Source organism: Alosa pseudoharengus, unplaced genomic scaffold, assembly GCF_046254945.1.
Source record: "Alosa pseudoharengus isolate Yale_2024_CS ecotype anadromous, Long Island Sound unplaced genomic scaffold, YU_APseudo_1.1 YU_APseudo_1.1_scf_6, whole genome shotgun sequence".
In the NCBI taxonomy this organism is placed as follows: domain Eukaryota; kingdom Metazoa; phylum Chordata; class Actinopteri; order Clupeiformes; family Clupeidae; genus Alosa; species Alosa pseudoharengus.
Genome location: NW_027468848.1, coordinates 23,947,094 through 23,970,139, shown reverse-complemented (window position 1 = coordinate 23,970,139; position 23,046 = coordinate 23,947,094). Strand labels below are relative to the sequence as shown.

Genomic DNA, 23,046 nt, shown 5'->3' with positions numbered 1-23,046 from the left:
CAAATTGTTGTCACACAAAAGCCCACTTACCATCTGTCTGTAGGAAAGAAAGCCTAAGGGCACCTGGACCATTATTATAAAAACATTCTTTATTTGCATTCTCATTTTCAGACATTCTTTAGTCAGTGACTTGATGAAAGGTGACGTGGAAACATTTGAATTAATGAAGATCATTTCAGGTTGCTCTTCCATTACAGGCACAGTAGAGACTAAAACTTGAAAGGCCTGTTTAGCAGTATTACTGAAATTAGTCCCAAAACCTGTACATTGTTGGGCATTAGAGTGAGTGAGGGTAAAAGTGTCTCTGTTTTGACTGCTGGGGATGTTTGAAGGACACAGGCTGGGAGTGGTCCTACTGTAGCAATCAGCTGTGAGGGGAAGTGTTGTGTGTGTGCATGTGTGTGCGTGTGTGTGTGTGTGTGTGTGTGTGTGAGAGAGAGAGAGAGTGTGCCTGGCCAGCAGGGAGGGAATGTCAGTGGACAGCATCTGGCTAGCAGCCCAAAGCTGGTTTGTCAGGCTGCACAATCTGACTCATGATGTGGAGAGTGTTATGTGTGTATGTGTGTCTTTGTGTGAGTGTGTGCATATTTTATTTACCTCTGTGTATGCCTGCATCTGTTGGTGAGCGGCTTGTTTGTGAGGGCTTGCCTGGCTACCACTCTCTCTGCGCTCTCGTATCTATGCTGTGCTCTCCGCAGGAAAGCACCCCAGCACAGCCCGATTGTCTGATGACCGCAGGACAAGATGGAGGGGGGGGGGGGGGGTTGAGTGAGTGGGATGGATGGGAAGATTGGATGTGTGTGTTGGAGGGGGGGGGGGTGAGTGAGTGGGATGGATGGGGAGAGAGGGTATGTGTGTGTGTGTGTGTGTGTATGTGTGTGTGTGGGGGGGAGGGGGTGTTCCTCCATGAGTCTAGTGATATGCCAGCTCCAGCATGGCACCTTGCCCGCTCCTGTAGATCAGAGACAGCATGGCACAGTCAGCCTATAGCAGAGAGCCAGTCGATAGCACTTTATAAGATTGACTACGGTCACAAGAATGAGAGAGATGTGCAAGGTGATAAATTCAAGAGTGGAGAATAAAACAGAGATAGATGGAGAGAGTGATACTCGATAAATGTGTAGGTGAGGAACTGCTTTTTGGTAGATGTGTGGGATGTGCACGTTGATAAATTAGAGAAAGGGAAAGTGAAAAAGGGATGGATGGAAAGATTGGTTCCTGTATGAGAGAGGAACTGTAGACGGGGGCGAGGAGTTGTGGTGTCTTCATACATAGCCTATGACAGCCTACACACGCACACATACACACACACATACACACACACACACACATAGTAAACCTGACACATACACAATTCACCAACACACAGACTTCCTGCTCACTCTTTAAAAAAAAACTCTTTAAAAAAACATTCTTACTCTGCATTATGTTCCATAGTTGTATTGGTTCATGTGCATGCCAGATCACCAGTTTTAGCACTTGCTCAGAGTCAATGGAAAACAAAACCCATTGTCCACCTGGCAAATCCCTTTGATCCATCCATCATTATTGTCCTACGTGTTGACAAACTTGTGAATCCTCAGGGCACTCTAACTGCTGTCTATAAAAAGATTCACACACGTCCCTAATGTCACTGTATCATTGCATGTGACTGCAGTGTTTGATGATCCGCTCCCATGTCCTCTCTCTCCACAGACCCCGCCTCCCAGCAAACGTCCCGCTTCTCTGCTTATGAGGTGACCATCCCAAAACGCATAGCAAGACAGAGGAGAGACCTCGACGACCAAGCAACAGACAAGGTAAACCACAAAGCCAACGTCTCACAGAGACAAATGCTGCTTTTTTGAGGCGATGGAAAACCACTTCCGTCTGTCGCACACTCTCAACTGTTAAAGCAGTCAGAGTTTTAACAGAGCAGCAGGGTTTATCACCCCTACTGATTGACCGACTAACCGTCGCTCAGATGTTTGATTTCCCTTTTGTCTCCCAGGACACAAATGAGGGTGAGGACAGGGATGAGCTCAGTGATTCTTTCTTGTTAAAGGCTTGAGAAACAGAAAATGACTCTCTGTCCACCATGTCCCATTCTCTGCATCCTCTGCCTGTCCCATGTGTAGTTCGACTGACCGATCTTAACTGGTCTTTATAAATAAATTGATGTCATAGAGGTATCCAAGGTACCCAAGTTTTGTTTAGTTGTCTATACAGTGTTTTAACACTGGTCACGTTGAGGAAGTTAGACAATCCACAGTGGATCAACCTCAAGTCAACCACTGAGTCATGCTGACCTCAGCAGCTTTCCCCTACAGCAGCCAGGAGCCACACTCTTGCTTTGCGCCATCTCTACCCCCCCCCCCTTCTCTCTCACTCTCACTCTCTTTGTCTCTGTCTCTCTATCTCTCTCTCTTTCTTTCTTTACGTCCTCCCCTCCCTTTTCCTTGTGGCTGGTCCATGTGTTCCTGCTTCTGAAGTGTTTCCCGCGCTGTCCTCCTCTGCCCCTCCGGTCGGCGGCGGGCACCACTGGGCACTGTGTTCTGTTATCTAAGCGCCAGCAGCAGCGGCGGCGGCGGCAGCAGCAGCATCCTCTCACATGATGAGAGTCGCCCACAGGATACAGCGAGTCTGAGCAGGCCAAAGGCTACTGGACTGTGTCAGCATTCATGAAACACTAGGATTGACCCCATCACTGTTAAAACAGACTGTGTGTGTGTGTGTGTGTGTGTGTGTGTGTGTGTGTGTGTGTGTGTGTGTGTGTGTGTGTGTGTGTGTGTGTGTGTGTGTGTGTGTGTGTGTGTGTGTGTGTGTGTGTGTGTGTGTGTGTGTGTGTGTGTGTGTGTGTGTGTGTGTGTGTGTGTGTGTGTGTGTGTGTGTGTGTTTTGCATTTATGTGTGTTGGTCAGAGTGTACATCGAAAGTTCTCTGAATTGGATCTCTTGAATTTCCCTTGGGGATCAATAAAGTATCTATCTATCTATCTTTCCAAGGTCAATGAAATAGAAGTCCTTCCATTTAGCGCTGGAGACCAGGTTGCATTTAGCCTGTATCTGGGATCTGATGGCTGACCTGATTTTGTTTTGCCAAGCGGATGCAGTGGGATGTTGGGGAAAATCAGCTGCTAGGTACACGTATGCTGAGCAACACGCTGCAACTTTCCCTTTCTCAACCTTCCCATTCACAAACTCCTAATCCTCTCATGCCACAACAGTTTGCCATTGTTTTGTTTTTGCGTTCCGTTGCGCCGCGTCACTTCGCGCCTGCCCCAGTTCAGCGCCGCAGGCCACGGATTGTTCCTTACGTTCTGGAATGTAGCTGATCTCTCAAACACATTCCCCCTCCTCCTCCTCCTCTTCCTCCTCCTCTTCCACCTCCTCCTTTCCCCTCCTTCCTGTTGGAGCAGCGTGCGAGTGTGGACTTGCTCAGCACAGGCGGCGGTGGCGGGAGTTGCGGTAGCAGCACAGACGGTGGCCCTCTCAGGAGAACAAAGGCACGAGGACAGTGGGCGGAATGAGAGGATGTGTACTTCAGAGGCGAGAAAAAGGACGAGCCTCTCTCTGTCTTTTGTTCTCTGTCTCTCTCTCTTTCTCTCTCTCTCTCTTTATTTCTTTCTCTCTCTCTCTCTCTTCATAGGGCCTTCTATAGAGGCTTTCTCAGCCTGGCTCTCAGTGTAGCGTAGAAGCACAAGTAGACGATCACACTCGCACTTGGTGTTTCACTGTGGGTGACTCAGAGGTCTGTTTGCCAGCGTTTGTGTGATCCCAGAAGCTCCCACGCACTGGAGTGCTGTGAGAAGTAGCCTGCTTATTACAGATCAATGTATCTTTCTAGAAGGAATCCACAACATGTGAAGACACTATCCCTCTCCTTTGCCCTGCCATTCAGTCAGTCCTAAGTCTCTCACATCGCTATAGGGGGCTTATTTTGGCGCACATGCACCTTAGTGATAGTGATTTGGGGGAGGGCAAGCTTTTTTCCATATTTATCATATCCCACTCTTTCTACGCTTTATTTTTGACCACATTGCCCTGTGTCTCTTTCAAGTTCGTCTCCCTCTCCATAATTCATGCTGCTTTCCACACTCTCTCCCTCACAGACTCACAATCACCACTTCTTCTGTTTCTCTCTCTCTCTCTCTCTCTCTCTCTCTCTCTCTCACACACACACACACACACACTTTTTCCTTCTCTCTCTCTCTCTCAGTCTCTCCATCTTTGTCGACCATGCTCTATCCAGCGGTGATCTGGAAATAAAGCCTCCAGAACCATCTGGTGGGGAGTGAGTGCCCAGCCAGTGAGTGAGTGCAGCCCTGCGCCTGTGGGGGGGTCGGGCACCCCAGCAGCGTGGCAGCAGCATGGCTCAAAAACAAACAAGCTGGCTCTCACCTCTGTGTCATTGGCTCAGGGAGGGCAGGCTGAGAGTGACGTAGGCTAAGCCATCGCTGCTGTTAGTGTGAGGACGGCCTGTGAGGTTTTTACTCGTGCAGTGTACAGTGCAGCGTTGCTACAGTCATGATGTGTTAGTGCTAGTAGCGTTGTCATGTGAAGGGCAAGGAACTGTGTCTGTGCATGTTTGTGTGTGTGTGTGTGTGTGTGTGTGTCTGTGTGAACAGGTGGATGTGAAGAGGTTGACTGTCTCTGTATGTGTGTGTGTGCGTGTGTGTGTGCATGCTGCCTGTGTGTGTGTGAGTGTGTGTGTGTTGGGGCCTGTTTATGTGAGTGTGTGTGATGGGTAGGTCGTGAGCAAGCAATAAAGACAGACAGCACGAGTCAGGGAGAACAGGTGCCACATGGCTAGGTAGGCTGCCAAGCCTGAGGTCTAACTCCAGACCCCTTCCGATGTCCTTGAGCTAACTTCTCCGTCAAGCTGTGAAGAATGCACAGACATATGCTCAAAAAGGCACACTGAAGGAGGTTATTTGGTAATGGACAATTAAATTCAACTTTTTGATGTTGCTATGTGTCAGATTTTGTGTTCATATTCAGCAAACAACCAAATTTCAGCTTTTGTTAATGCCATTGATGTTGACCCGTAAAAACAAACAAAACCATATATTTAGGTAAAAAAAGGTAAAAGCCTTCAAACATAACACCTTATTTCAAACTGTGTTGGTTTCCCCTTGGTTTGGCCCCTGTTCACTGTTCTACTGAGCGACAGCAACATTGTGAAGAGTTCAGGATGAAGCACTGTAGCCGCAGTAGGCCGCACGTGCCCCCTATGCAAACTGAGACTAATCACCTGGGCTACCTGAGACCATGACAGTCTCTTCTCTCATCATGATTAATGATCAAACAAGCCAGTTTGTTTTGTGTCTGCAGAACTGATTATAAGTGTGTGTGTGTGTGTGTGTGTGTGTGTGTGTGTGAGTGTGTGTGTGTCTGTGTGTGTCTGTGAGAGAGAAAGAGAGAGAGAGAGAGAGTGTATGTAGCTTAAGGACGTGTAATCAATGGAACTGGCTACACCAAACCCGACGGTGTGCAAATTAACAACAAATTAGACCAGTCTTGGCCCGGCTGTTCACTGTCTGAGTGTTGAGAGCATACAGCCTTTCAAGGCACCGTGGGTAAATTTCAAGCCCCCCTCTCTTTCCTCCTGAAAAACTGAAGCTAAATTGCAAGCCCACTATTCTGTGTTCATCTTCATCATCTTCTCCAGCTGGGGAAACATAGAATCATTGTATCCATAGAAACGCATTATGGCTGTCCAGAGCCATCATGATTGTTGAGCACGGCATCCCCGCTGGGTCGCTAGGTTACAGCTTTAATGGAGCAGGTGGCCACGACGGAATCATCATTACTCCATATGCTCCCCGAAAAACAAACAGCTCCGTGTGTGTGTGTGTGTGTGTGTGTGTGTGTGTGTGTGTGTGTGTGTGTGTGTGTGTCATACCAGAGCAACAGTGATTAGTGTAAAAATGTCTGTCTCCTACTGGAGTACTGGAGTCTTGCTTTTCAAAACTTGCTTGTCTCTGTGGCAGATGACTATAGAGGCCTTTTGGAAAGGACTCACATCCTCACTAACTCACAACAGTTATCAGTCAAGTGTTGTGCTCTATAAATGCCTCTTAAAAGCCTTATAAATAAAAATAACATATGATCGCCTTAAAAATAACACATGACTGCTTTCTTTCTCCACATATGCGGTTAGGATCTTCAATTTTTTACTGTTCTTTCTAAGCTCACTCTCTTTTTTATTTTTTATTTAAAGGTGTCTTATGTCATCCAAGCCCAGGGAGAGGAGCACATCCTGGTTCTAGAGAAAAACGAGTGAGTAACCCCCCCCCCCCAACCAAGCGCACACACACACACATATACACCCACACCACACACACACACACATATTCACCCATTTCTCCATATCCATTCTCACATACCCACAAAACCCACCTGGTGACCAATCAAATGGCAATTGGTGCTTGCAGTTGAGTGTACTGCAATGACTAAAACATGGCAATTTGGCTTGAAGTGTCTGTTTATGCATGAACCAGCAAACATACGAAGATGCTGTTTTATTTGTGGTTTTTGCACCTGTTGTATGGAGGACCGCAGGTGTCATTGAAAAAGTAATAAAAGATTTCATTAGTTTGCCATTGTTTACAGCAATAAAAAGAAGAAATTATGAAAATAACTTGTAAATGACGTATTAATCCATCAATAAATGCTTCTAATTTAAAAAGGGATTTACAAAACCAACATAAAATAAATTCACTTTATATACTTTTTCAGTAACACCTGCGGTCCTCCATAGTTGCTTAGTCAAGCTTACTTTCAAACTGATCGGAATTTCCCTTAATTGTACAGAGCACATCTCAGGGACAGTGCAGACCTTACTGGCTTTGGTGTCATCGTGCAGCATGACTCGTGTCTCTTTCTCTTCGCCTGACCGTCTTCTTCTTCTTTGATTGTACAATCACTTCTCTTTTGAAAGCAGTGATGGTAATTTTGATACCACAGAGGAATGAAGACCAAGTCAGACCAATGGTAGGAAAAATCAGGAACAGAGTTATATTTACAATAATGCGCATCAAGGGAGAGACAGCACGACTTCACCTAAAGATCCATCAGCTGCTCTAGACTTTTAGTGTCAAAGTGACCTACTAGTGAGAAATGCAGAACATTAAACCACATATTGGAATATTGGACATAATGCTCTATTCCACTTTCTCTCAGCAGAGAGTAAGAAAGAGACTGACAGACTGTAAATATCTGTGGCTGAATTAGCGCCTCCACTCTGAGCCTCAGCCTGTTTTTTCAAATCCTGTCTGCAGCCGTGCTAATCTCCAGCTTGGAGGCAGTTCAGCTCTCGGTGCTCTCTGTAAACGCAATCAAACCACACGTGCACCAGATCACAAATGTACACACACACACACACACACACACACACACACACACACACACACGCACACACAGTGGCCCACTCATACAGCCACAGACCTGCAAGTATGTAGATTTTTACTAGACACAGGCCTGATAAGTAATGCATATGCATACAGTGTGTTAACTGTGTGTGTTGCGTTCACTCGAAAAAAGCTGTGTGATCGTTCAGTGCTGTTGACTGACATTTTGACAAATAAACAAGGAATAAATCCATGCCCCAGTTGGGAGGTTCAGGCCCCGTTGTAGCGCTATCTGGCTTGACTGTAGTTGTGATATCAGCCCCAGATATTATTACCCCGTGGGTAATAGCCCTTCTCCTCCCAGTTTTTTTATTGGTTTGTCTTCTGGGCTGTTTGTTTTTGTTGGAGAGACGACGAGGGCCTTGGAAAGGCGTCTGCACGTTGTCCTCATCTCCTTAAGAAGAGACTTGGCAGAGGATGAGATCCAGGCCAGGACGGCCAGACAGTGCCGCTCCGCTCCGTTCTGTTGCTGAGTCGGCCTGTGTGTGTGTGTGTGTGTGTGTGTGCGTGTGTGCGTGTGTGTGTGTGTGTGTGTGTGTGTGTGTGTCAGCCTCATTAGGATTCCTCTAACGCTCTGGGACTTCACCCTCCTTATTCAGGTGCATTAGACTAATGGGCTTTTTATCAGAGATATCATGATTTTATTTTATGCTGTTTTGGTGTGCTGTTGTAACAGTGCACCTTCGATTGCTACAGTACATTGCACAAAAGGCACTAAATAAATAAAGATTGACTGACAGATTGATTGATTGATGGATGGATGGATGGATGACAGCTGACTAAAAGTGTGGGCAATAGCTAACGGATACAATGCAGTCCATCTCCAACACTGAGTATATGACGCGGTCCCTCAGAGAATCAGTCATGTTGTTGGGGATCTGGGCCTCTTCAGGGCTGGTGGGGCTGGTTGGGGTGGGGGTTTGGAGGGGTTGATTTTCTCCAGCTGTGTTCCCTGCTCTCCGACCCGCTGGGAGACTTTTCAAGGCAGCTCGGGTGTCGTCAGCCCGGCCGGCGAAGAGCCACTGGGCTCAGGCCAGAGGGGTGATCACAGAGCGCAAACAGGAGAATACTGTTGGTCAGATTCAGAGACGTCTGCAGCTGTGTGTGTGTGTGTGTGTGTGTGTGTGTGTGTGTGTGTGTGTGTGTGTGTGTGTGTATTTTAGTGTGTACGTGTGTGTGTGTGTGCATGTGTAAAGATGCACATCCAATACATTTATCAAAAATCAGTCCCTCTTCCACCTGTGTGTGAGTGTGTGTGGGTGTGTGTGTGAGAGAGATACTATTTGTATACTATATACAGTACTAAACAAAGGGGGTGTTAAATTTAAATGTCAGACAAGGTATAAAGACTTATAAATCATGAACATGGGTTAAAGACACTCCTTTTTATGGAATGAAAGATCATTTCATTTTAGTGACTCAGAGAAATTTCCCTGACAGCTTTCACACCTTACTGTTTGAGACAACAAGTAGAACTGAAGCCAAGAAGAGATTGCTGAGCTGAGCTGAAGAAATTGTGTAATTCAGAGAGTTTTGCTGAATCCAACTGCACCACTCCCATCTCAAGTCATCCTCTGGCCCACGTGCAAAACAAGATTTGATGAGAGAGAAAAAAACATGTAAACATTGTCCCATCGCAGAGCCCCAAGCTTAACAACACACAAATGAAATAGCTATGTGCAATCCACATGAGGAAGACTTTACAGCTAAAGTATATTATATTTCATAGGGAAGTGGTATGCTGTACAAGAGTTATTGCGTAATATTGCCACATATCTGACTTGCACTATCACTCTACACTACAATTTGACATGTATCACCTAACCGATGGTCTGCTTACGGACAATATATGTTAAGAATATGCTCGTATGACTATGATTATGAATTTACTATGAGTGTCAATTTTGTCATTTGTTTAAAAAGAAAAATTCCACAGTAACCCACCTTCATAGGACAGCTGACATTCTAAAGAATTCCCAGTAAAATCCGTTGATAGAGGTGCTACAAACTGTGTGTATGACAGAAGAGTGTGTCGAAACTCAGTTGTTTGTGTGTATTTTATGAGCAATATCTTTCTCAGTAGAATATAGATAGATGCACAAACACACACACACACACACGCACACACACACACACACACACACACACACACATACACACACAAAGTGACAGTAGGAACAAGACAATATTGTATTTTGGTTACTTACAGTATAGTATTTACAATGTACATACCATAATAAGATCATTCAGTTTAATTCATCAACCCAACTGTGAATGTTATGATCTGAGTTGAAGTGAGAAGTGAGATCAAAAGTGAGTTATTTTCTATAGAAAAGAGGTTTGCCTGTCTCTAAAACAATTCAGGAAATGGTCTGAAATGATCCAACTAGAAAGAGGTGGGTGGGTGGGTGTTGATGGAAGGACGCAACATTCCAAACACTCCTTCTTGGCATACACATGCCGCCTCACCCATTCACCACGCACACACACACACAAACACACACACACACACACACACACACACACACACACACACACACACAGAGAGTGAGAGAGCGAGACAGACAGACACATGTACACACACACACACATACACTCACACACTCACACACACTCACAAAACCTCTTCACGGAGCTCACTCTTAAACTTTTGGCCTTTGTGCTTAAGTAACCTCTGGGCGAAACTGATGAATGACGTTTTGAGTTTTATAATATGCTATACAACCATACGAGGACACCAAACAAGTATGTCTCTTGTGACATCTGGGGATGATGAAGCTCTGTTTTCTGGCAGAGTGAGAGAGAGTTTGTATCTGTTTGTGGTTTATTTGTGCATAGAATAAGTGTGTGCGTGTGCGTGTGCGTGTGTGTGTGTGTGTGTGTGTGTGTGTGTGTGTGTGTGTGTGTGTGTGTGTGTGTGTGTGTGTGTGTGTGTGTGTGTGTGTGTGTGTGTGTGTGTGTGTGTGTGTGTGTGTGTGTGTTTGGGGGTGGGAGGCTCCTGTGTCCAGACACAGCTGACGGTATCTGGATGTGTTCTGTTTACAGGCAGCTGCTTCCAGCAGATTTTGCGGTGTTCACATACGACACAGATGGCTCTCTCATCACCCGGAGACCCAACATGCAGGTAAGACACACACACACACACACACACACACGGGTGAAAGTGTAAAGCTTTTTGAGGCCCTGCTCACTGTCCAACACCAGATTTACTGATAAAGATACTCTGTTGCATAAACTAATTTGAATTCACACAAGTAAACATAGATGCCTGTGCAAATGCATGCAAGCATAAAAAGGTGTGTGGAGACACAGACACACACACACACACTCACACACACACACACACTAATGAAGTTGTTGTGCCACTTTCAATCTGCTGTGTTATTTCTTTATTTTCTCCAACATGTCACGTCATTACTTTAAGTGTGTCTGCTAACCTGATGGTCATTACTGGTTGTGTGAGCACTGCTCATTAGAATTGTGAGTGTGTGTCTGTGTGTGTGTGCGCATATGCTCTCTCTCTCTTTCTGCTCTCTCTCTCTCTCTCTCTCTCTCTCTCTCTCTCTCTCTCTGGCTCTTCCTAGCTGTCAGTTGGCATTGCCAGTTTTATGAACTCATCCCCCAAAACAGCTGGTTTCTATAAAATGTAAAAGGGTCTTTTCTGTGCAGCAACCCCCCCCCCCTTCTAGTAGTACATCAGGGTCAGGTCTGGCTCCAACTACAAAACAGACCTTTTTTCTTTTGCCCTGTCCATCATCCATGACCACCGAACCAGCTTACCTGCTGCTGAAAGCTAATGCCATGCTGTCAGACTGTCCGAAGGCCTCCTCAACTGTCTAGTGCACAATACACTCTCTCTCACTTGTATCCCTCTCTCTGCTTTAAATTCAAATTACTTTGTAGTTAGTAAATGGCTCATCCATTGCCTTAAAAAAAAACGTCACCCTTAAATGTGTCCTTTTAGTTGAGAAGGATGCAGCCTATGCAGGCCACAGCTGGCTCTGTTGTACCTCTTACAGAAAATTAGAGCCAGATGCAGGAGAGGCCCTTTCCCCCCCGAACTGTAGAGTCGATGGTGGCAGATTTTCTCTGAAAGGAAGGAAATGTATGTCAAAACGTTAAGATGATAAGGCCTACTGTGAGGTCATTTCCAGATCCACATCTTTTACTGGAAATTCTTTGGAATGTCAGCTGACATAGTGATAGTACAAGTCAGATATGTGGCAATATTAAGCAATAACTCTTTTACAGCATACCACTTCCCTATGAAATATAAAGTTGAAGAATTCAGTGGGCGAGCCTGTGGCATATGCTGAGACAGGTGAATGAACAGATGCAGAAAATGGTTGGAAAAGGGACAGCCAAACATGATGGAAAAGTCTCACTTGTCCTATAAGATAGACATACACCAATACATCAGCCATAGCTTTACTGAAGTATGAGTCTTATTTCCATCACTGCAGGTCATTTTCACTTTTAAGACGGGTGTGGAGTGAGTGTGTGTGTGGTTGTTGTTTGTATGTTCCATGAACTCATGGCTGTGACTATTTCCCTGGCCAGACAGTTGACTTCTTGTATTTTTTGTCAAATGTCTTGGCAACACAGCACTGCTCCAGGCCACAGTGTAGACCAGGCAGGGGAAATGGACCCTCAGGGCTGCAGTTGTCTGACCCTAATAAATCACATGTCTTAACTTCCTGTGTAAAAGCACGAAGTGTACTTCATCATCAAAGTTTGTATGAAATTTGTTGTGGAGTGTTGTGGAGTGTACTTCCTGCACTCACTTTAAAAAGGAACATGCCCTCTTGATGGCTATTTCAAATATCAGTTATTCCACACAATGAGGGGCAAGTCATTAGCCTCTGCCAGGATTGTATTTGCCACTGTTAGAAGGTATTGTGTTCTTGAGGCTTTGATATTCCAACGGCTCAATACCCAGATCAGTTTTCATGGGTCTCCGATGGGATCCCTATAAATTGCAGCCTATAAAAATCCAAGCCTACATGCTCTTAACTGGGGTCACCCCAAGGCACACTACGTAGCCAGGGTTCTCATGGAAAGAGTTGGATACAGACAGAGGGGACTGGTCTTCTTGGGAAATATTGCAGGAAAACAAACAGTTTAGTCTCACATATCGCAATGATCGCTTCAAACCCTAAGGTGAACTCAGCAACTCTAAAGCTTCAAATAATAGACTCAGCCTTTTGAATTTTTGTTGGCTTTGTGTGACATAATCAGAATCAAAGTCACAATAGTAAAAGCCTGATAATAGCTTGCAAATTCAGTTTGCAGTGAAAAGTTTGTTTAGATCCAGTGAAACTGCCTTACTCTATTGTTCATTCTACATTGCTGAGGTCCTGTCCGTCTCTTCATAAGTCCATCTCAGGATTGATTCAGACTGTGCACATCATGAACCTCTCTCTATCTCAGTCCAGCAGAGCCTCGCCCTCTCCAGCATGCTACTGGATATGATGGGCATGGTATGGCATTGTCAGTGGCACCCTGGCACATTGGTCAGTGTTTGTTTTACATCAGAGAAGCATCATCAGGATGGACAGCCGACTGGATGTCCGATGAGGAATGCCACCACACACAAACGTCCCTGTGCTCCATCACTCTGGTTAAATGCTGATGTTAGTGCAGAACAAGTAATCTACTGACCAGCAGACTCCCATGATCGCTGCTCTAGTGTTTATATATGACAAGAATCACACTTTCCAATCACACACGGAATGGAAGACATGGAGAACAACAGTAGGCTGTCAAAAACAAGGTGGCAGGCAACTCTAGTGAACACAGCTGATTAATTCCAAATACCAAGAACCATGCTTTCATCTACACTCCAATAAGCTTTCACTCACATTTCAAAAGGATTCACATGATGGGTCCTAGCTAATGTGTAGATACAATACTCTGTAAGCCCTGTTTGGTAGAGGAATCTTCAATCTGATGGCAGGCCTGAGGACTTCAGCTATGGAGGAAGCAAACAAACAAATCCCACGCCTCCAGATTACTGTTTATGTGGACATTCATGCCATGGAGGGTTCCCACATTACTAATGAAAACCCTCTGATTTGGAATGGAGAGAACTTCCACAGAGTCTTTGGGGAACACACTGAAAACTATTACGTCTGTTATAGCTGCGCCAAAATAAATAGGAGTATTTTTGCTTATCTTTAAAAAGTTATTTGATTTTTTTTCATGAAAGTTATTAGTGATTTCACTAAGATATGTGTAGTTTTCAACTTATTCACCCTTGTACAGGGAAAGTGAATCTCCTCCCCTTTTTAATGCCGGTTAGCTTGAAAGTTATGTGGTTTTCACCAGAAACTGCACAAACAAGTGTCCCGACATTAAAAATAATTAGCCTACTCTACTCACCACATCCACTCAGTGTCATTAAGAGTCTGTTTGCTGAAAGGACAGCTACTGAAAATGGCCACTAAAATTGGGTTTGTCCGTACATGCTGCTCTCCCCTCTTTCTCTCTCTCTATAGCCATCTCTCCCTGTTCTCTGAGCTACAGTAATCTGTGAAGTGTGCTGTAGCATAATTGCCTTGGTCAGCTGTTAGCACAGCGTCAGCACATCCCCTGCATGAGACTACAGAGGTTCTCTAGGGCTAAGCCAAGGTCAGCAGAGGGTTAGGCCCTTCTCTCTCTCTCTCTCTCTCTATGTGTGTGCGTGTGTGTGTATATGTGTGTTGTATTGTGTGGTGTATGTGTGTGTAGACATGCCATGAAGAAGTGTTCCTGGTTGCCCCCTGTAGGAATCTCAACATTCCTCACATTCCAGACTTGAGAGTCTCATTATTCATCATGATTAAATCTGCTAACTAGGCTACAACCCTGTTCGTCACATACTCACGAGAGAGTGACGGAATCATGTGAGAAACATCTGGAAGCATTCCATATATGGATATTATGCTGACACAAAAAAGCTCAATATTTTAAGGAAGCCAATGAATGGGAACTCAGAGAAGTGCTCAGTGTTATCGCCACCTGGGCAAAATCTCACCTAAAATGCGTGAGACGACATGATAACCTTAGATGACCTTGAACATGGAGTAGAAGGGTGAATGCAGAGGCAGACAACACACAACACTGCTGGGCACATTAAGGTCATGCACAGGTGCTCTCAGCAGTAAATGGTGGACCAAGCCATTAGGTGTCAATGAATAAGACAAATAGACACGCACACATACATTCCGATTTTACAGTGTTTTTGCAGTGTCTCTGTAACAAAGGTTGGCTTTGGAAGTGTCCTGCATCATTTGGAACAGAACTCGAGTCCTGCCAGATTGTTTATGAACAAAATTACACTGAGGCCAAGTGATGGAATGACTTGGCGTCCGTTTCTGGCACTTGGTCCTTGTGCTGCGTTGCTGTGAGTGCACAGACAGAACAAGAGAGAGGCCCACAGTTAGCACAAAGAAATCCATGCAGTACAAGCGGGAACAGCAAGATTGCAATATGCAATACAAGAAAACAGACAGAAAATAGCAAGGATATTGCGAAGGATAGCAAGGATTTTGTGAAGCACAAAAGAAAAAGAAAAAGCATTTAAGTTTTCCATGATTGTCTATGTTGAGGAAGGATTTTTTTGTTTTTGTAGCAAGGAGCAAGGAAACATTGAGCGTGTTTATACGATGTGAGGCCGAGGGAGTAAGCAAATACTGTAAATGTGAGTAAGAGACTAGGCTGAGAAACGGAGCGATTGACAGTGTATTCCTGGAACACAGAGATGAGTCAGATGGGACAGACAAGGAGAGAAAGTGCTGGAAGGAAGACTCCATGTAGCAGGCGAACGTGTGGGAGGGATTAAGGAAGCTGCACAGGAACTGTTAGCTCCAGGGACCAGGCAGGAAGTGTGTCTGTGTGGATCTGACACTCCTCGGTCTCCTGATTGCCATCTCCCCAGAAGCCAATAAAGCTTCCTCAAAGAGTGTGTATGCGTATTTGATCTGTTGGCGAGGCAGCAGGAGTCCAGAGTCCTGTTCTCCCCAGCCACGCCCGAGGTCTCTGAAGAGGAACTTTCAAGGAAGTCATTCTGCAATTTAAAGTTGAGTTGATTAGCAATAAGACTACTTGAATGGCTCTGGTTCAGTAAATCAGTATACCAGGGGCCACCCAAGGGTTGTGTTACTGTTGTGCTATAGTCTGCATTTCAGTTTGTCTCAAAGTTTGGGTTGGCTGGATAGTGCTATTCGGCTCATTACCAGGCTTTGACTGGCCTTTTAGACACAAGCTTTTTGTCCTAATGTGAGTGGCACTTTGGCCCTCATTTAGTGACATTCTCTCTTTTTCTCTTTCTCTCTCTCTCTCTCTCTCTCTCTCTCTCTCTGTTTTTCTCACAGTGGGTGTGTGCGTGTGTGTGCTGCTCATTAAAATGTCCACGACCTCTGTTACAGACTATACACACATGCTCTATATTATGTTTGAAATGTTATGGATAATTATGTGACCCTCAGTCCCAAGAGATGGCAGAGAAGTTGAGAGAATTTGATTAGACAAACTAAATACCACCATCAGGGAAGTTGAGTATGAATCAAAGGGGGCCTCCTTAACAAAACATGACATCATGCCATGACATCATACATTGCCTGTGAGAGGCACAGTTATGGTGACCTTCTCCCTAACACAGCGGGAGGAGGCCGAGGCCTGAATGTAATGAGCTATGGGAAGCTCTTCTCCTCTGTAAAGGGACCTTGGGTTTGGTAATAATAATAAAAATGCTGCTGATGATGATAATAATAATAGTAATAATAACAATAATAACAATAATAATAATAGCAATAATAATACTAATGTGGTTATTATTATTATTATTATTATTATTATTATTATTATTTTATTTCTTTAACAGAATACACAGCGGGCATATACCCTTATGGTAACTGCTTGTGTGTTTTTGATGTACACATGTGAGTTACGGTAGTATGGCTCTGTTAACTAGTGTGAGTGCTGTGCACATGTAGAGATATGTAGATATGTTTCAGCTCACATATGGAAGCAGCTCTCACATCACCTGACCTCAGGTCAGCAGCCCAGAGAGCTTTAAGCCCCTCAGCCTGGACCGCCTCCACCTCATGCTCAGCCGCCTTATTTATAGACCTGGGCCGTCTCCACGAGTCCTGCCACCGCCACCACCTCCTCCGCTGTGTGCATCTTTACCTCCCAGGCCAGGTTGATGCCGTTATGTAATGTGCCTGCTGGCAGGCAGTGCGGGGACAAGAACAGTGCCTGTCTGTAATCACCTCAGAGAGCTGCGGTGGAGAATCAGGCTTTGTGTCTGTTCCTGTTCGGCGGGAGCAGGCCTTTGGCTGCGAGGCTGCTCTCACGTGTGCTGATGGAGTGAGACTGTTAAAGCTGGAGCTCTGAAACAACAGGCGAGAGAGAGAGAGGAGGAGAGAGAGGGGGAGGGGAGCAATAACACAATCAGTGTGCATTAGCAAGCCCAAAGCCTTTACCTTGACATAGCATTTAGATTTAATTGAGGTACAGGAATATTACACCATCTGAACAATAGAAAGAGGTCTAGCTGAACGATAGAAACAGGTCTATTTTCATGGTGTATCAAAATGGACAGAATTAAATGAAAAGCAGGTGGAAGTCATGGACAGAAAAGTGGCTGAAATGTTAATGTATGCAACAGTTTGTCATCAGTCTCCAGCTGTGCTTCACATCACTGAGAGAGAAATGAATGAATGCACAGAGCAATAACACAATGAGTGTATGTGAATTACTGTAAAGCATTTCAGTTTAATTGATAGAATACAGGGCCAAATTATGATGTATTATGCAGCTACAATGGAAAGAGTTGTGTTTTCATTGTTATGTGGTTCCTTTATGTATGATTTTAAAGGCTACTAGTAATTCTCTGTACCCTGACAGGAGTCTTACAATTTGAAATCTTAATTAAGTTTTTTTTTAAGCCTTTTTTTGGTTCTGTAAATTACCTAATCCTCTGTTTTTATTTCCATGTCTTCCCACTCTCCCCCACCCCCCTCATCTCCTCAGAACCACTGCCACTACAAAGGCTATGTGGAGGATGTGGAAGGGTCCTCAGCGTCTCTCAGCCTCTGCTCTGGACTCAAGTAAAGTACCTTCTCTTACCCTACCTTCTGTTGCTCTCATCAACGTAGGCTTGTATTCTCTCCTGATCGAGGGATAGATAGATAGATAGATCGATTAATAGATAGGTAGATAGATAGATAGATAGATAGATTTAAGTCTATAAAGTCTTTAATGTCCCCAGGGGGTTTCACACATTACTCCATGTTCCATAGCTGATAATGTGAGCACAGCACCTCATATAGCACATATAACATGTGATGTAACATATAACAGCACATATAGCATGTGACATATACTGCATTCCCAACCCCACCCAATGCAAACACATCACACACAAGTAGGCACATCATTGTGACACACTCCATATAACAGACGCTGGATCTCTACCTAAGTTTTTATATATATATATATATATATATATATATATATATATATATATATATATATATATATATATATATATATATATATATAGATGGCTCTAGTACGCCATTAATTGGACAGACAAGAAGAGCTCAGAGGAATGATCTGTTTGTGCATAATCACGTACAGTAAATTATCTCAGATGCCAGGAAGTGATCTCAGCGCTCAATAAATAACAGTGACCAGACATAAGAAGCTGAAGAGGCTTTCGGTGATTAATTCATTTCTCCATCTCATCCCCTGAAGGCAAAGAGTCATGGCCTCCACGCTGCTCAAGGTTGTCTTGTCTTTCAAGCTCCATAAGCTCCAAGACTCATTTTTTATGACTCACAGAGGCCAAAAGTGCCAAATCTCCTTTACAATCAGTAATGCTATGCTATGCTGCGCTAGTTAGTATTTCTACCTCCACAGCAGTTCAACTCTGTGATAACAAACATCAAAGTAGGGACTGTTGGGCAGCTCCAAGGACTCCCCTGCCAATAGCTTTAGCCCTTCCTCTTTAAAGGGAAAGTATCAGAAGGAGGTCTGTTCCCAGTAGGACTGTGTTGCTCGTCATTAAAGTCCACACAGCAAGAGGAAATAAGAAAAGTGTTTTCCACCGTAAAGGAAATGAGTTGGCCCAACACCCAGGCTCTTTTGTCTATCATATGTCAAAGACCGGAAGAAATGCTAACCTATTTAGTGCTGATTCAATTATGTTTATCTTACGGTCACCTGTCCCTTTGTCATGGTTGCAAAAGTTCATTATCTATTTATATTACTATTTATTTTCCTGGAGCTTGAACCTTAAACAGCATCTGTGTGTGTGTGTGTGTGTGTCTGTGTGTGTGTGTGTGTGCGTGCGTGCGTGTGTGTGTGTGTGTGTGTGTGTGTGTGTGTGTGTGTGTGTGTGTGTGTGTGTGTGTGTGTGTTTGTTTGTTGTTCCCACCCCCTGGCAAAAGTAATTAGAGGAAATTGAGTCTCGTGTAACTTCGATCTTAGAGTGACGACCTGTCTTCCATTTTCAAACAGAGCGGTTTGAACAGACTTTCTATTTTTACCCCTCACTCTCCCCCCCCTTTTATCTGGATCCTGTGAGTGAAACAGGAAGTGAGCTTGGTTGTCTTGAGTCAGGAGACCAGGGCTTTGCTTCAGTGACACTAAAGCAGCTGGTCAGTGCGATGTTAATGTATTTGTCCCAGTAGCCAGAGTTTGGCCTTTAGAGTTCCCTGATGTGTTCCCACTGAAAAGCTATGAACAGGGCCTGTTAACAATCCTCTGATTAATCCTCTCAAAAAGCTCTCTCTCTGATGCTCCATTGGCTCCAATGCTTCGTGTAACTGAAGCATTACGTTTGTGTTGCGTCTGCTGCAACAATTAGCTTCCACTGTAATCAATGGAAGTAGCTACTGTACACCAGACGTGATAGCGGCGAGTATGTTCGAAAAAAAATAGACCAGTCTTCTAAAATGGATTTTACGCGTCGCGAACGGAACGCTTCAGTTACGCGCTTGGTGTAGCTTCCCAGTAACAGTGGCCTTGTAACAGGGTCAAGCTACTGTGCAGTAAATGGTTTGCCACCATTAAGGGTTAATAGGTTAAGGGTTCTATGAAGAGCAGATAGAGTGTGAGCATCTAAGGGGACTCTATAAGCAGTCTATAAGTTTGGGGCACTATAAGTTTGCCTGCTTCTAGAAGACCAAGAATCCCTGGGAAAGGGCTTTGTCCAGTACATTATCTGTATCTCTTAAAATGTTTCTTTTAGTACAACTAATAAACTAATCCTTTAAAGTAACACAATGTAGGAATTTGCCTCTCATGAGCCACTAATCAGCAATGTCAGAGGCTCAGTTCTCCATATTGTGAGCTGAAGCTGTTATTTTGAGGCACAATAACTACATTGTGTGGCTTTGACTTTGTGTGTGTTGCATTTCCAGTTGCAGTTTTTTCACCAAAAAGAAAAAAAGAAAAACCCCAATGACCTGTTTACACAAAACCCCAGTGACCTATTTTTCACTGAACAGGAGTGACCTATTACAAACATCACCTCACCACCACAGCACAACATTCAGAGAGAAAACATTCACAGGATATTGCTGCGCAAAACATGTAGTATAACCACCTGATATATAAACCAGGGCTGTCAAAATAATGGATTAATTTCGATTAATTAATTTGACAAAAAAAACTGATTAAAAAAATTAGTGCAGATTAATCGATTCCGTATGACCTTTGACCCCGAGCCGTTCTAGTCAGTAAAAATTAGACTGTAAAATGAAGGAGAGAAGAAAACGTGCTGCCTGGATCATTGATTGGAACATTTACTTTTAAAAAACGGCCTGATGGTGTTGATAAAAAATAAAGTGTTGAAAATAAAGTCCTCTGCGATGTCTGCAGCAAGGAATTTGAATATCACCGGAGTTCATCAACTCTATAGTCGCACATCAATGCAAAGAAATAAGTGTTGACATTGAGGGGAGTGTTCATTTATTTTCATTGTGTCCCCTAGGTTATATCTGTGGCCTGAAATGCCTTGCATGTGAAAAAAAAAAACTTCTTCCCAAAGCACTTTTGAATTTATTCCCTCAGCATATTAGGTCATATCATAGATTATTATGGAAATTATTTGAACAGTGAAAATAATAATAAAATAGCTTTTGAACTTTAATGTCACTAATGCTGATTATTCAATGATTCATTTGAATTTAAATATTTAAAATACTTTCACAGTAAAAATTATATATGCGATTAATTTAGATTAATTAATCACAGAGTATGTAATTAATTAGATTATTTTTTTTAATCGATTGACAACCCTAATATAAACATATTTATTTGTATTTGTGTTTGTGTGTGTGTGTGTGTGTGTCTTTTTGTATTTAGTGGACGGTTAGTTATTAGAAGTTCCACATTTGGGATTGAGCCTCTGGAGGGCTCCTCTGACTTTGAGCACGTGGTGTACCGCTTGGAGGATGAGGAGACGGAACCTCTCAGCTGCGGAACCACTCATGCCCATCGCCATGACGACAATGAAACCTCTTCCACCGACCAAACCATTGGCCACTCTCAGAGTGACTTGTTTGGGGAGACTGTTAGTCATTTAACCAGAGTAAGTGTGAATATGTGTAAATGTGTAGGAAAGTGTATTATATTGGCAAATCAATGCTTGTGTGTGTGTGTGGGGGGGGGGGGTCTTCTTATGTGTAACTTGGTGTATCTTTGTATGTCTCTGGTTATGTATGAGCATAATTATGTGTAATGCATCTGTGTGTGTGTCTGTGTCTGTGTCTGTGTCTGTGTCTGTGTGTGTGTGTGTGTGTGTGTGTGTGTGTGTGTGTGTGTGTGTGTGTGTGTGTGTGTGTGTGTGTGTGTGTGTGTGTGTGTGTGTGTGTGTGTGTGTGTGTGTGTGTGTGTGTGTGTGTGTTTTCTCTTAGAGCAAGCGGGCCATAATGCTCCAGACGCACTATGTGGAGCTGATGCTGGTTGTGGATTTAGACAGAGTGAGTAATCGCCACCTCCCCCCCGTCAACACTCCCCTCATCCACAACTCTCCCCTATCATGCTGCACACCTCCTCATCACCAGCACTCCCCTCATCCACAACACTCCCCTATCATGCTGCACACCTCCTCATCCACAACACTCCCCTCATCCACAACACTCCCCTATCATGCTGCACACCTCCTCATCCACAACACTCCCCTCATCCACAACACTCCCCTATCATGCTGCACACCTCCTCATCCACAACACTCCCCTATCATGCTGCACACCTCCTCATCCACAACACTCCCCTATCATGCTGCACACCTCCTCATCCACAACACTCCCCTCATCCACAACACTCCCCTATCATGCTGCACACCTCCTCATCCACAACACTCCCCTATCATGCTGCACACCTCCTCATCCACAACACTCCCCTATCATGCTGCACACCTCCTCATCACCAGCACTCCCCTCATCCTCAGCACTCCCCTATCATGCTGCACACCTCCTCATCCACAACACTCCCCTCATCCACAACACTCCCCTATCATGCTGCACACCTCCTCATCCACAACACTCCCCTATCATGCTGCACACCTCCTCATCCACAACACTCTCCTATCATGCTGCACACCTCCTCATCTACAACACTCCCCTATCATGCTGCACACCTCATCCACAACACTCCCCTATCATGCTGCACACCTCCTCATCCACAACACTCCCCTATCATGCTGCACACCTCCTCATCCACAACACTCCCCTATCATGCTGCACACCTCCTCATCCACAACACTCCCCTATCATGCTGCACACCTCCTCATCCACAACACTCCCCTATCATGCTGCACATGTCCTCATCCACAACACTCCCCTCATCACCAGCTTGCTGTTAGCCTCTGCGCCACACTCGGCTTCACTCTGTAATCATATCCATTCAGAAACGCACCGGACAGCTGATCTCTGATGCTGCCCCTGGAGCTTGTCTCTCTTTACTCTCTTGTAAGAGGGCTTTTGTTATGGGTAAATCACAGACTCTTTGGCATATTGTTAACAGACCACAGCAGATTGTTGAGATCCTGTTAGAGTTGGCAATGGGATTAGCAAAGATGGTGGAGGGCCAGTAGTTGACTGATATTTGGGCAGATACTACAGCACAGATGATGGACTTTATGGGTGCAATTGTATTGGAATGCATTGTGGGTTTGGGTTTCAAGCTGTTTGGGTGAGTAATTGTTTCCAGCATAATTGGAATCATTTCTCTCCTAATCTCCTTCTCTGTTGCATTCTTCCACTCCACAGTATAACTTCAATAACAGGAACGAGACCTACGTTCGAGAAGAGATGGTCCAGCTAGCCAACCATCTTGACAGTGTAAGTTATGAAAAGTTGTGTAGGTGTGTGTGGAGGCATTTGCATATTTTTAGTTATTTCTAAAATCTGTCACTGGTTATATAATCGGTGGTTCTGAACCTCAGGATCGGAACCCATGAGGGTTGTGAAATAATTTCTGAGATTCACCAGATTGTGTGAAAAAATAGCATATTTTAATTCTACATTAAACTATCACGTGGCTGCGTTGTTCCATTAGCTGAGTGCATTTTTGGTGACGGTCAGGAGTTGCTGTTATGAACATGATATCATTGTCCTATGTATTCGTACGCCTTTGATAATTGATGAAGTAAAAGCCTCA

At 44.3% G+C, this 23,046-nt stretch overlaps 1 protein-coding gene across 2 annotated transcripts in view; it reads left to right on the top strand.

The window, feature by feature from the left end:
• LOC143106664 (disintegrin and metalloproteinase domain-containing protein 9-like) overlaps positions 1-23,046 on the top strand; it is a 44,429-nt gene that overhangs the window by 5,121 nt on the left and 16,262 nt on the right. For both annotated transcript variants that reach the window (XM_076271052.1, XM_076271050.1), the window contains exons 2-8: positions 1,696-1,799; positions 6,201-6,259; positions 10,435-10,513; positions 17,407-17,483; positions 20,749-20,974; positions 21,300-21,365; positions 22,656-22,727. In XM_076271052.1, the coding sequence (XP_076127167.1) occupies positions 1,696-1,799; positions 6,201-6,259; positions 10,435-10,513; positions 17,407-17,483; positions 20,749-20,974; positions 21,300-21,365; positions 22,656-22,727 (683 nt within the window). The remainder of the gene's footprint in view (positions 1-1,695; positions 1,800-6,200; positions 6,260-10,434; positions 10,514-17,406; positions 17,484-20,748; positions 20,975-21,299; positions 21,366-22,655; positions 22,728-23,046) is intronic.